Source organism: Chiloscyllium plagiosum, chromosome 1 (assembly GCF_004010195.1).
Source record: "Chiloscyllium plagiosum isolate BGI_BamShark_2017 chromosome 1, ASM401019v2, whole genome shotgun sequence".
NCBI classification, from domain to species: Eukaryota; Metazoa; Chordata; class Chondrichthyes; order Orectolobiformes; family Hemiscylliidae; genus Chiloscyllium; species Chiloscyllium plagiosum.
In genome coordinates, this window is record NC_057710.1 from 129,999,198 (window position 1) to 130,012,478 (window position 13,281).

Consider the following 13,281-nt stretch of genomic DNA (forward strand, 5'->3'; position numbering starts at 1 on the left):
GTTTTTGGTGAATACATTGTATAGGTGTTCTTCTTCCTCTTTTTGCAGTTCTGGTGTACTGCAGTGTGTTGTGGCCCTTTTGAACAGTGTCTTGATGCAACTTCTTTTGTGTGTGTTGGGGTGGTTGCTTTCATAGTTCAGGACTATGTATACCTTTGTGGTGAATTCTCTGTTTGATATTCGCTGTACCATCACGTCTAGCAATGGGAGTTGGTTGTCCTTTTCTTCCTCTCTAGTGAATCTGATTCCTGTGATTGTGGTGTTGATGATCCGGTGTGTTTTCTATTTCTGTGTTTTTAATGATTACAAAGGTGTTACCTACTATCTCAAAGAAGGAATGTGAGGTCAGTAGGCAGTTGGATAGAGGGAGGGAATTCCAGAACTAATGGCTGAGGCAACTGAAAGTGTGGTCACCAATGGTGGAGTTAATAAAATTGGGATGTTCACACAGCCAGAATTAAATGAGCACTAAGAATTTCAAAACAGAATTGAGAATTTTAAAATTAAGAGAGCTATTAACCAGGAGCCAAGATAGGTTAGTAAGCACAGGACTTGATGCAAATTGAAACAGTTGAGTTTTGAATGACATTGAATTTAGAAACGATGAAACATGGAAGACTAGTCAGGAGTGGATTGGAATAGTTAAGTCCAGGGATAATGAGGACACAATTGAGGGTTTCAAAAACAGATAAGCTGCAACATTTGGATATCTCATCAAGGGATAACAGTAAATCAGAAATAGGAGGAGGACAATGAGAGATCCTTGGAGCACACAAACGATAACAATGCGAAGAAGAGATTGCATTGCATCCTTAACTATAGTTTGCATATGCCAAACAGTTCATAAATACATAAGATATAGGGGCAGAATTAGGCCATTCGGCCCATCGGGTCTGCTTTGTTATTTGATCATGGCTGGTATGCTCCTCACCCCTATTTCTCTGCCTTCTTCCCATAACCCTTCAAATCTGTCTAACTCCTCCTGAAATTTACCCACTGTCCCGGGTCTACTTGGGGTAGTGAAATCCACAGAGTCACAACCCTTTTGGAAAAGTAGTTTCTCCTCAACTCTGTTTTAAATTTGTGACCCCTTATAGCTAGACAATGACCTAGAATGCCCCTCAAGAGGAAGAAACTGCTCCACGCGTATTTTATCCATACCTTTTATTATCTTGAATACCACAATTTGATCTGCCCAGATTCTTCTAAATTCAGACTAAACTGTTTAGTCTCTCTTCATATGACAGATTCCTCATCTCTGGGATCAATCTAATGAAGCTCCTCTGAACTGCCTCCAATGCTACTACATTTTTCCTCAAATAAGGGGACCAAAACTGTGCAGAATGCTACTCCACGTGCAGTCTCACCAATGTCTTGTATAGTTGCAACAATATTTCTTTACCGTTATATTCTATTTCTTTAGCTATAAAAGCCAACATTCCATTCTTTTTCTTTATTACCTGCTGTACCCTCATGCTAAATTTTTGTGACTCATGAACAAGGACGCCCAGATCCCTCTGCACCAGAGCACCCCGAAATCTCTCCCCATTTAGATAAAAGGTCACCTTTCCAATTTTTTTGACCAATGTACATGATCTCACATTTATCCACACTAAACCCCATCTGCCACATTTTGGCCTAGTCTCCTAGCCTACCTCTGTCCATTTGTAAGGTTCTTATTTCCTCATTGCAATTTATTGTCCTGCCTATTTTCATGTCATCTGTAAATTTGGCTGTAGAGCCTTCTATCCCTGTATCCTAGTCGTTGATGTGGATTGTAAACAGCTGGGGTCCAAGGACCGAACCACGTGGCATGTTCCACTAGTTACATCTTGCCATCCAGAAAAAAAATCCATTTATCCCGACTCTGTCTTCTGTCCATCATCCAGTCATCTATCCAAGCAAATAAATTACCCCTAATTCCATGTGATCCAACCTTGTGAATTAACCTTTTGAGTGGCATCTTATCAAACGCCTTCCGGTTGTCCAGATATATTAATTCTACAGGATCTTTATTATCCACTTTGCTTGTTACATCTTCAAAGAACTCTAGCAAATTGTCAATCATGATTTGCCTTTCATAAAATCATGCTGACTCCGATGGATAGTGTTTTGCCTTTCCAAATTACCTGAAATTGCTTCCTTTTTAATTGATTCTAGCACTTTCCCAACAACAAATGTTAAACTAACTGGTCTGTAATTTCCCACATGTTGCCTCCCTCCTTTTTTTGAATAAGGACAAGTTACAAACATGTCATTGGATGCTTCTAACTTCATTTTGAATATAAAAATTGTGTTGTGTTGAATGCAAACCACACTTCAAAATAAGTTATCTAATAAGTCTTGTATTAACACTGGAGGAAAAACAAATTGTACTGTATATATTTTCCAAATACATTTACAAGAGATGCCAATTCAATGATTTCTTTAACGGTTTGTGCTTGATACTGAATAATGAAACCTCTTCAATGTTTAGATACAATCCAATTCTTTCTACAGATTGATAGAGCATAATTCATACCAATCCCTTCTAGAGACAGATAGAGCAAGACTCAGGCCAACCCCCATTATGTCTCAGCATAGCGTGATTCACATGAAACATTCCTCCAACCAACTTTGTAAGTCACAACATTTGTACCAGCTGTGAAGATTTCAAAGGTTTTATGCCCATTGAGATTTATGTTGGAATTGTTTCAAATTTATGTTGGGACTGTTTCAGTTTGACATCGTCTGGAATAAATTTGAACTAAAATCTCAGATTGAAAAGTTTGTTCCTTCAACATATTATGTGCCTATTTATGTAATAAAATGTTAATTCTCTTCATAACACTTTGATAAAAACACTTCATATTAATATTGTGTACATATATTGTTTGCAACTATGGTAAAGCCAATCATACTATGTGTGGTTTCCAATAGCATAGAAAGATTCAAATAAGAAAGCAAGTTACCTTTTAATGTGGAATTGAAAAATGAGACACATGTTTAGAACATGCATCTGTAAGTGAATATGATATTTCACTTCAGTAATGGCAAGGCATGAAATGTTTTATATGACAATTTAAAAGAAAAAGGATGAGTAGGGGTTTGGAGCCATTGTGTGATAATGTACGTATTTTCTTCTGGTATATTGAAAAAGAGGACATTGAGCTTTAAACTGGGATAGACATAAGAGTAAAACAATTGCAAGTGCTTCTCAAGTTTAGTGGTTTGGTATGAATATTCTGAAACAAGACACAGTTCCAAAATGAGTTCAATAAGCAAATAAGAACATTGCTTTCCCTGTTGTTATGTTTCAATGTTACTTTTATGTAAAATAAAAATGACTTAAAGAATGTTTGGTGTATCATTGTTAGTGACACTGAAATATTAACTATTCCTGCTTAAAATAACTTGGCAAACTTCACTAATACTCTAGTGATGTTGACATCAAAATTTTCTTTGTAGTTTTGAAACTCATAAAATATATTCTTGAAAATTTGTACTATCCAAATTTTAAAGTGAAAGGCATTGTAAATGTTTTTGTATAAATGCATTTGGAGCTAGAGAGACCAGCTGAGACAACAGGTTCAAATGTTGCTTTTTGTGTGAAGAGACCTGAACTTGAGTTGAGTCTAAATCAATACGCTGCAAACCTTGCCTGGTTACTGGCTATAAGGATAATTAGTGAACTAACTTTGAGCAGTTTCCATTAGTCCCAGTGGATCCTTGTTTATGGATATAGCCTAATTGTCACAATGTAATCACTGTTGATTGCTATAGGAACTCCTCTGGTTCACTAATACCATCTAGGGAAGGAAATCTGCCATTCTTTCTTAATATGCCCTACTTGTGATTCCTTGGCTTTTAATTGCCCTGTGGGTAATTGCAGATAGGCATTGATGGATTGCCCACATCCCTTGAATGAATAAAAGAAAGGGATGGTACAATGTTCATGGTCAAAAACCATTGTTCATTATTTGGGATAGATCATGGGGCATTATTGCCTGTAAGACTGCAGATGCTGGGAGTCAGAATCGATAAAATGTGGGTCTGGAAAGGCACAGCAGGTAAGGCCCAATCCTGATGAAAGGTCCTGACCTGAAATGTTGACTTCCCTGCTGCTCCGATGCTCTCTGACATGTTGTGCCTTTCCAGCTCCATGTTTTGTCTGTAAATTACTATTTGTGAATCTCAGAAAGCAGTAGAGATTAACTATTATAATGGCCACTCCAGGACTGTGCTGTTTCCATGGCTGGCTTGCTTTTTAAACCAGGACAAGCTACCAGAAGATATGGCTTGAGGGGATAGTTTGTACAACATACATGGCTAACCGTGACTCCCACTCTTACCACTGTATTTGAAAGACAAGTAAACTATTTGATCACATTATGAATACACCACTAGTGCCATCAAGTCCTGGAGTGGGATTTGAACCTAGAACCAATGGAACAGATTCAGGGGTGCCACCCAATGCAACACAAGACTTTCACACGTCAGAGGAAAGTTTGAAGCGTTAGTGCTCAGTAGTTGGTCCTTGTGATATTTGATTCTATACTAGCCTTTTAAGTCTGAAGATTCAAGCTTCACTGCTGGATTTATACACACAGGATAAGAACTTCTGCTCTGGTTACAAACTGGGCAGAACTTGTATTGGTTTTCCGAGGTTTTACTGCTCCACTTTCGCTCAAACTTGTTCATATAGTACGAAATTTAGACATTCCATGAACTGCTGTTTCAAAATGTGATATAGATAAGAAATGTTCCTTAAAATATTTTTGATATGCTCAAGCATGATAATTTCACACAGTTTTACTTGTTCACCTGTAGATGGACTTAATCACAAAAATATGCTTTTGTAATCCCTGTTTAATTCACTACCTGTGAGTAAGCCTATATAAATAAGTGGAATTTAGATCTTTTAAACTAAAATAACTTGTTATTAGTTTTTTTGATGCAAAATAGTCATTTTGTTTCCTTAAAAAAAATATAAGTGCACTTGTGTATAAAGAGGCAGCTCAATTTTAAGAATCTTTTCAAAAGCCTGAAAATGCATGCATTTGGCATAAACTTGTCGAGATGATTAGTTCAAACAAGGTAGTGAACTATGGCTAGGCTTTTGGGGAGGGCTATCTTTTGACACACTGAATTTTAAACTAATGCAAAAAATCCTTTTGTGTTGGATGCAATTTGTGCTAAACTTTTTTGTGAAACTATCAGTTAGGATTTGCAATGTGTCCGGCATTATTGGATGGTGGAAGTAGGAAATTGGATTTAAAGCTGACAGAGTGACAATTGTAGAGTAATGGGGAAAGAGTGGGGGAGTGGGATAATCTAGATGGCTCTGGAATAGGAATCAGCATGGACTCAACGGGGTTGAATGGCCTTGTTCTGTATTGCCCCATTGCCAATGGTAGTCTTAGCTCAGTTGGTAGAACTGTTACCTCTCACTCAAGAGGCTGGTTAAAGTTCCACAGCAGAACATGGGCACACCCAACCTAGGGGGACGGCATACTGAGGGCATACTCTGCTTAAAATGAGATATTAAACCAAAGCCCAGCTGTCCTCGCAGAACGATACGAAAGATCCTATTTTGAAGAAGAGCAGGCCAAAATTTATCCCTCAGTCTATATCACAGACAGCAGTCAGCAGCTTGTGAGCCTGCTTGGGGTTGTCCTAGCAGAGGGGAGAGCGATATCACGTGTAGAAAGCCCCCAGCATGTAGGCTATAGAAGAACTGTAATGTTTAGCTTTATTTCTTTATTTACCTAATTTATACTATGAAATGCTGTAAAGTAGAACTTTTGGCTTTTTAATTTATTTTTCCAGTTTTGCACCCAGTCTATTTAAGTACCTAAGATTTGTACCTGGGTACAAATGATGCCGTGTGTGGCAACATTGTACACTTTTCACTGTACTCCTTTTGTACTTGAGTACACAAGACAATAAACCTAATTTTAATATCACAAAAGCAAATCATCAAAAATAAATAACAAAATGTCATTATCACGTTGCTGGGTGTGAAAACTCACTGTGCACAAATTGGCTGCTGCATATCCAACATTGCAAAAACGTTAAGAGGCTAATTCTTCTCTGTTTTTGATGAAGTCCAAGTTGTGTTGAGTTTTTTGGAGGGATGTTCACAGCAAAGCCTGGCACATTTGCTCATCCTATCTCACAAAAAAATCACTGTATTATCTACCCTGCTCCCATTGCACTTCTCACGTACGATTGCCACCTGATGTTACCACACAACAACATGATGCAGCAGATATCTGCCCAAATGCCAGCATTCCTTGCATGCATGCCATGTTTAAAAGCCCATTGTATACCCAGATGAGGACTGGCATTAAAATGTTGCCCTGCTAGTTGATGGGCAGAATCAGAACATGGTGGAAAAGGGGAAGATGGATGTGACAGAGAAGTGTTTCTTCCCAGTGGACTAGAAGAGGCTGTGCCAGCAGACAATGCCAACCTGGTTATTGCCATCTCCAGGAATGCCCAGAAATGCAGGAAGCACGTCAATGACCTTCTTCATTCTGCTAGGGTAAATGTTACACTCTACTCTCTTCCACCTCTCACCAAGCCTCCTGTTCTGCCAATCTCACAACTGTATGCCACACTTGCTTTCACCGCTCTTGCCTTCCTCCTCTCCAAACCTCTGCAACAATAACTTTGCGTACCCTCTGTGCTGCCTCCTCAGGCCTTCAAGTCATCTCACCACTGTTATGCCACATAGACCAGTGCCAACTGCTGTGCCATGGTATTCTCACCTAATGGACCTATTTTGTTTGTTGCATGAGCAGACAGCTCTTAGAGGGCAGAGAAGGGATGATGGGTGCCCCACATCCATGTCCCAGATGGAAAGAATCCAGGCCCTTGCAGGAAATGACTGGGAGTGTATATATGGGAATGCACAAGCATCCATGTCCGGTAAAACTGAGTAAGTACCACTCTTCATTCCGCTACATCTCTCACAGTATATGCTCTGTCGCTCTCAATCTAACACATCTAACCACTGGCCACAATGTTTTTTTTTCTTTTTTCCTGCAGGTTCCACTAACATTCTCATGGTCTCTGCAGAGAAATGGCCAGCCTCACCAGAAGCCCCTCCCATCCTCAACGTCCGAGGATGAGAGTTCCGAAGCCTCAGAGGAAGCACTGGCAAGGCTGCCTCCTGTACCTTCCCACCGGTCCAGATACTGATAGCCCCATGGGAAGCGAAGACATGGAGTATGGGTACACAATCTGGTGAGCACTTTACAATGACAGCTCTGCAACTGATCGTGGAAGAAACACTACAGGTTGCTGGCACTAGGAGGTCTTTTCACTCTGAGCTTGGTGGGAGTCTGGAATTCACTTCCTGGGAGGATAGTTAAGATGGGAAACCTCACAGCCTTTTAAAAATACTGGAATGTGTGCTTAAATATCCTGAAAGTCTAGGCAATAGGCTATCTGCTAGAAAATGGGACTAATGTGAATTTAGAGTAGTTTCTCATCGATGGACTGAAAGGCCATGACTCAGCCGCAGACTAGGCACAGGGTCAGCCACAGGCGGGAGACGGCAGTGAATCCTGTGATTCTTTGGTTGCTTCCATGGATGAATTGGGGTCTGTCATGGAAAGCCAGGTTCCGCACCCTCAGGATTTGCTGGAGATGGGCAAACACTTGCACTCCATAGCCTGAAGCACTGAGGGCATGGTGATAGGCGGACAGGGAATCTGGCAACACCATTCCAGGTACTCCCTCCTCACAAGGAACCAGGGTGGGACCCACACGCAGGCCCCTCCCAACTCAGGGACACCACAGACTTGACCATGTGCTTCGCTTCCCCCCTTCCAACCGATGTAATATCAACCCGAGGAGACTCAAGGTGATACCTTTAGAGCGTCTGGCCTGTCCAGCCACAAATGCCTCTGGGATTGCTTCACCAAACTTCCAGGGCCATGGGCTCCACTTTCGAGTAGGATCCCTGCAGCCCAGCTGCAGAACCAGAAAGTACACTGAGAGGTAATGGGAGGTAAAGAAAGAAGAAGACCTATTGAGGGCATTTTAGTGAAAAGGCTTGTATATCACTAATGCTTTCTGCATAAATGTTCTTGGTGTTAACTGCCATGTGGTTGTGAGTCTCTCTTTGTAGGCGGTAAATGCTTTCTGCTGCAAATGTGTTGCTGGAAAAGCGCAGCAGGTCAGGCAGCATCCAAGGAACAGGAGAATCGACGTTTCGGGCATAAGCCCTTCTTCAGGAATGAGGAGAGGGAGGAAGAGAGCTTCTTCAAGGAAGGCATCCTTGTAAGAGAATTCGCAGTAGGTTTCTGTCAATACTTGACCACAGATGAGGCTCCATGGATGGGGGTCTGTGTTGACAGCCTATTGCATCATCTGGAAGCCAGGGGGAACAATATTTACACATAGCATTGGATCATTGTGACATCATTGTCCCGCTTTGCTGCACATCCCTAATATTTGGCTCCCTCTGTGGACCAAGGGGAAATGTTAAAGAGTGACTGTGCTGGAGAGGTACATCATACAGGGAGGGTCTATGCTGCAGGATAGCCTGGGAGTAGCCAGCCAGTGTGCTGCACATTGTATGGCTCCGTGACCAATGTTCTTTCCCATTCCCTTTGGTCAGTGTTTATTGCATCTTCCACCCTCACAAGTCAAGTTGCTTATCTACTCTCTGAGTGTGGGCGCAGCTATTTTCTTCCTTATTGTGCCCTTTCAATTTCCAACATGATGGAAGTTGACAAAGTGTTTCTCTGACAGTGACTTCCTGACTCAGCCTGTACTGGCCAGTGAGCCCCAAACATCCAAATCCCCTTCCTAGTTAACCTCAAAAGCTTCACACTTCCCCAAGTCCACATCCATTCCATCTCCATAAGGCAATACCTTCTCCACCCAGCCCCTTGCATTTGGGGTGACCTTGCCAGGAGCCAGTCATTCATTGACTTCCTGCAGCAACCTCTTCCCACCTACCTTGTGCTTCTGACTTGGATCTCCCACCCTCTGCTTTACCATAACATTGCAAATCCTGCTGGCCCTTTCACAACTGCCCAGAGTCTTCAGCACCCCTTTATCCTGAAGACCATGCTTCCAGAATACACTGCCAGTGGATAGTGGAAGTGTCATGATGCCTTAGCAGATGCTGGATGCCACTGTCTGTGAATGTGGGGTTGGTGTGGCTGCTGCCCATATGGTGTTCCTATGCTGTTGCCCAGTGTCCAACACGGAGCTCATTCAGAGCAAGCGGCGATCTGCACTCACCATGCATTTATACTCGCGTTTCCTTTTCCTAACATCTAACTTGTTTGGTGAGTTTGGTTAGATGAGAGTTTGAAAACGAATGAGGCAAGTTGTGATATTAACAAGGGTTAATCTGTCAATTGACAGCTTGCCACTGCCTAGCCAGAATCCCACCACATTTTTGTGAAAAGCATACAACATGGAGTGAGAGGAGCTGGACATCAAGATGGGCCGTGCTGATTTTGCTTCAAATCATGCCATGTCCACATTGCACACAGTCCCATAGCAGACTGTCCTACATTTTAAAAATGCTTCTTTGGATATAATATTACAAGAATAGCATGAATAATGTGTTTGAAATGTTAGACCATCTGAGCTATTCAATGATTCCATGATTAAAATTCCTCCAATATTTGCACTGCTTTCATCAATTTTGGGTGAACTATGTTGAAAATTGCAGCACAGCCTAGGGGAAAGCCCAAACCATATCATTGGTCGCTGTTTGTAATGTCTCCCAGCCAAAACTGTCAGAGATATCTGCATTCCACATCTGGCCTCTTAAATATCTTTGATTTTAATCACTCCACGATTGTCAGCTGTGCCTTCAGATGCCAAAGGTGCTGTGCTCTGGAACCTGTCTATGAATCTCTTCTACCCTCTCCTTCTCTTCACTCTTTTTAAAACACTCCTTCACATTTCTTTAACCAATTGTTTTTCATCTGCTATTTTATCTCACTAAATGGCTCAATGTCAAATTTTGCTTTGTAATGTTCATGTGAAGGAATGTGGGGCATTTTCCTATATTAAAAATACTATATAAATAAAACTGTCATGAATTGACTTCTGGTTTCCCTATATTTTCACCATGATTGTATGCTTTCTTTTATTGGTCAGAGTATTGAGTACAGGAGTTGGGAGGCCATGTTGTGGCTGTACAGGACATTGGTTAGGCCACATTTGGAATATTGTGTGCTATTCTGGTCTCCTTCTTATTGGAAAGACGTTGTGAAACTTGAAAGGGTTCAGAAAAGATTTACAAGGATGTTGCCAGGGTTGGAGGATTTGAGCTATAGGGAGAGGCTGAACAGGCTGGGGCTGTTTTCCCTGAAGCATTGGAGGCTGAGGGGTGACCTTACCGAGGTTTACAAAAATATGAGGGGCATGGATAGGGTAAATAGACAAAGTCTTTTCCCTGGGGTCAGGTAGTGCAGAACTAGAGGGCATAGGATTAGGGTGAGAGGGGAAAGATATAAAAGAGACCTACGGGGCAACTTTTTCACACACAGGGTGGTATGGATATGGCATGAGATGCCAGAGGAAGTGGTGGAGGCTGGTACAATTGCAACATTTAAGAGGCATTTGAATGGGTATATGAATAGGAAGAGTTGGAGGGATATGGGCTGGGTGCTGGCAGGTGGGATTAGATTGGGTTGGGATATCTGGTTTGCATGGATGGGTTGGACCGAAGGGTCTGTTTCCATGCTGTGCATCTCTATGACTCTATGACTCTATAAAAGTCACAGCTTACAGCAACTGCTGAAGGAAAAATAACCTTTTTACAAAATTTTATAGCAAAGAATGGAGAGAGGTATCCTGGCTGGATGAAGACCCAATGGTTTTTCTTTGTGTCTCCTTTCCAGCCCCAAGCTGTTAATTACCTGAGAACCAATCACCCAATTGTTAGTAGGCAGCAGATTTTCTAATCGATAACTGGTCACTAGTTCATAGAACAGGCAATTTCTTGTTGCTAACCAAAGCTGCATCTGTACACAACCCTTCAGTTCCAGTCTGTCTGCAAGCACTTTTGCAATCCACAACTATACAGATATCTTTCACAAAGATTGTTAAATTAACTGCTTTCAAGCCATTCAGTAATAATTTGTTTTCAAAGCAATTCTTTCTCACTTCTGGTCTCAATTTTAAAAAGCACAGAAGTAAGAAGACAGTAGCTTTTACAAGGGATTTACGGTGTTCATGAGTTTAGCATGCAGCAATGTACAGAGCACCCACTTAGTGTCACATTAATGTCATTCTTAAATTGCTACCCAGTTGCATGGCCACTGATTTGTGTTAATGTCACTGTACATCACAATGTTCTTGTATAGCTCCCATGAGGTTGTGAGAACTGAGCTGCAAGTGAGGAGGCATGTATCTAATACTGCCAACACTGTACTGGTAGGAGGCATTGAAGAATCCATGGTTGTAAAGTGATCAAAAAAGACTAAAGTGAAAGTTTAAACATAGAATTAGTTAATGCTCACTGCAGGTAGTTTGTGAGGTAGAAAGAAATGCTGAGTTTCATGAAGTTGTTGTAAGTTGGAATGTTTGCCATGCTTATGATAATGCAGGTGATTCCTTTCTTACACACAAAGTGAAATTGCTGAGGAATATCATTGCTTCCATAACACTGTGTTTCCTGAGAATGCCTTAATTAATGCCATAACTTAAGGACTTCCTATATGTCTTCATCCAATCAAATTAAAGAACCCTCACTGAGCCATGCTGGTCTATGGGAGGAAACCTCAAGACAGTTTGGTGCTTTTTGAAGGGCAGATAAGCAACCTTGAATTGGGCGGGAGACCCATTTTCAAAAGCAGAGAGGTTGTATCCCCTTATGGGATAGTCTAGACTTATGGGAGAGTCTAGGACTGGAGAGCGTAATTTCAGTAGTCTATACATGATCTCTGACAGCTCTGCTAGATGTTCTTGTACCTATGCTTCTGTGACAGCTCATTCATAGCTTGGTGCAGAGGCTCATCATCTCCAATAGTCCTTTGTGTCAGAGGCCTCAGTAATAATATGGTAGCTCCTTCTTTTTGTTCTCCTTCCTCTGATTGTACTGCAAAGAGTTATTCGTGTCTGGCAGCTATTGACCCAGCAGTGCATTAAATATGACAGAGCGGTAGAAATCTTGGAAAGTCCCAGCAATGGCGAGTGGTTCTGCTGTTCATGACAGCAAGACAACATGGCGTCATAAAGGTGTGCCAATGTTTGGTAAAATTCAGCCCATTACTTGCCTTCACTCCCAGACGGCCTGCAGGAGAACATCTAGGGAAACAATATTGAAGCATGGAGCCACTTTCTGTCTGGAGTCAGGCATCTCCAGGCGTGGGTATAGCTGCCTAACAGAGGTTGAGTGATGTTCCTGGCTTGCAGAGATTGAAGTGGTATACAGGAATTTTTAAAATATGCTGTGGCTTTATGTCCTTTATGCAACTTATATTTATTTGTGTTTATCTGTCCATGCAAGGATGCCAGATGTTGCTGCCTGATGTACTTCATACTAATGATTAGCACTTACAGCCTTAATAGTTTGTCCTATTGCAAATTCCACACTGACATAATTACTTTGGCAATGAGGGTTACCACAATCCTCAATTTATATGCAACGTTATCATGTATTGCTTCATTTAAAAAGGCACATTTGGTACATCATAAGAAAATGATTAACCAGCATCTGGTCACTATGCTTACAATGCTCAAACTAACTTCTGTATCTCTGATACTGCGTGTGTATACCTGTGCCTTCAGATAAGGTGCTGTCTTTATCAGGGAGCTGATGCATAAGCATTGTGTTTCCATAACCTGGATGCCAGAAATAGTAAATATAGAAACCACCTTAGGAGTGGAATTTTCCCATAATTGTTCCTGATCAAATAGCAAGACTGTATATAAGAGAATCAGATGGCAATAGGAATGGGTCTTACCTACACTCTGTAACTGAGTCCCAGTATTCAGTGGACACTCAGGGTGTGTGGGTGGGCTAGCATGTTCCTGCTGTTAAAGGAAGGATTTCTAATTAATTGCGCCGCAGCATTTATATAAATGATATGGATGTGAGCATAAGAGGTACAGTTAGTACATTTGCAGATGACACCAAAACTGGAGGCGTAGTGGACAGCGAAGAAGGTTACCTCAGTTTACAACGGGATCTTGATCAGATGGGCCAATGGGCTGAGAAGTGGCAGATGGGGTTTAATTTAGATAAATGCGAGGTGCTACATTTTGGGAAAGCTAATCTTAGCAGGACTTATACACTTAATGTTAAGGTCATAGGGA

The 13,281-nt window shown here is 41.4% G+C and overlaps 1 protein-coding gene across 4 annotated transcripts in view; it reads left to right on the forward strand.

Moving 5' to 3' along the window:
- prss12 (serine protease 12) overlaps positions 1 to 13,281 on the forward strand; it is a 141,392-nt gene that overhangs the window by 9,271 nt on the left and 118,840 nt on the right. The window contains exon 1 of one of the 4 annotated variants that reach the window (XM_043696812.1): positions 7,127 to 7,230. The exons of the other annotated variants lie outside the window; for them this stretch is intronic. Coding sequence (XP_043552747.1) covers positions 7,215 to 7,230 — 16 coding nt within the window. The 5' untranslated portion in view covers positions 7,127 to 7,214. Of the gene's footprint in view, positions 1 to 7,126; positions 7,231 to 13,281 lie in introns of those variants that run through there. 4 annotated transcript variants of the gene reach the window in all.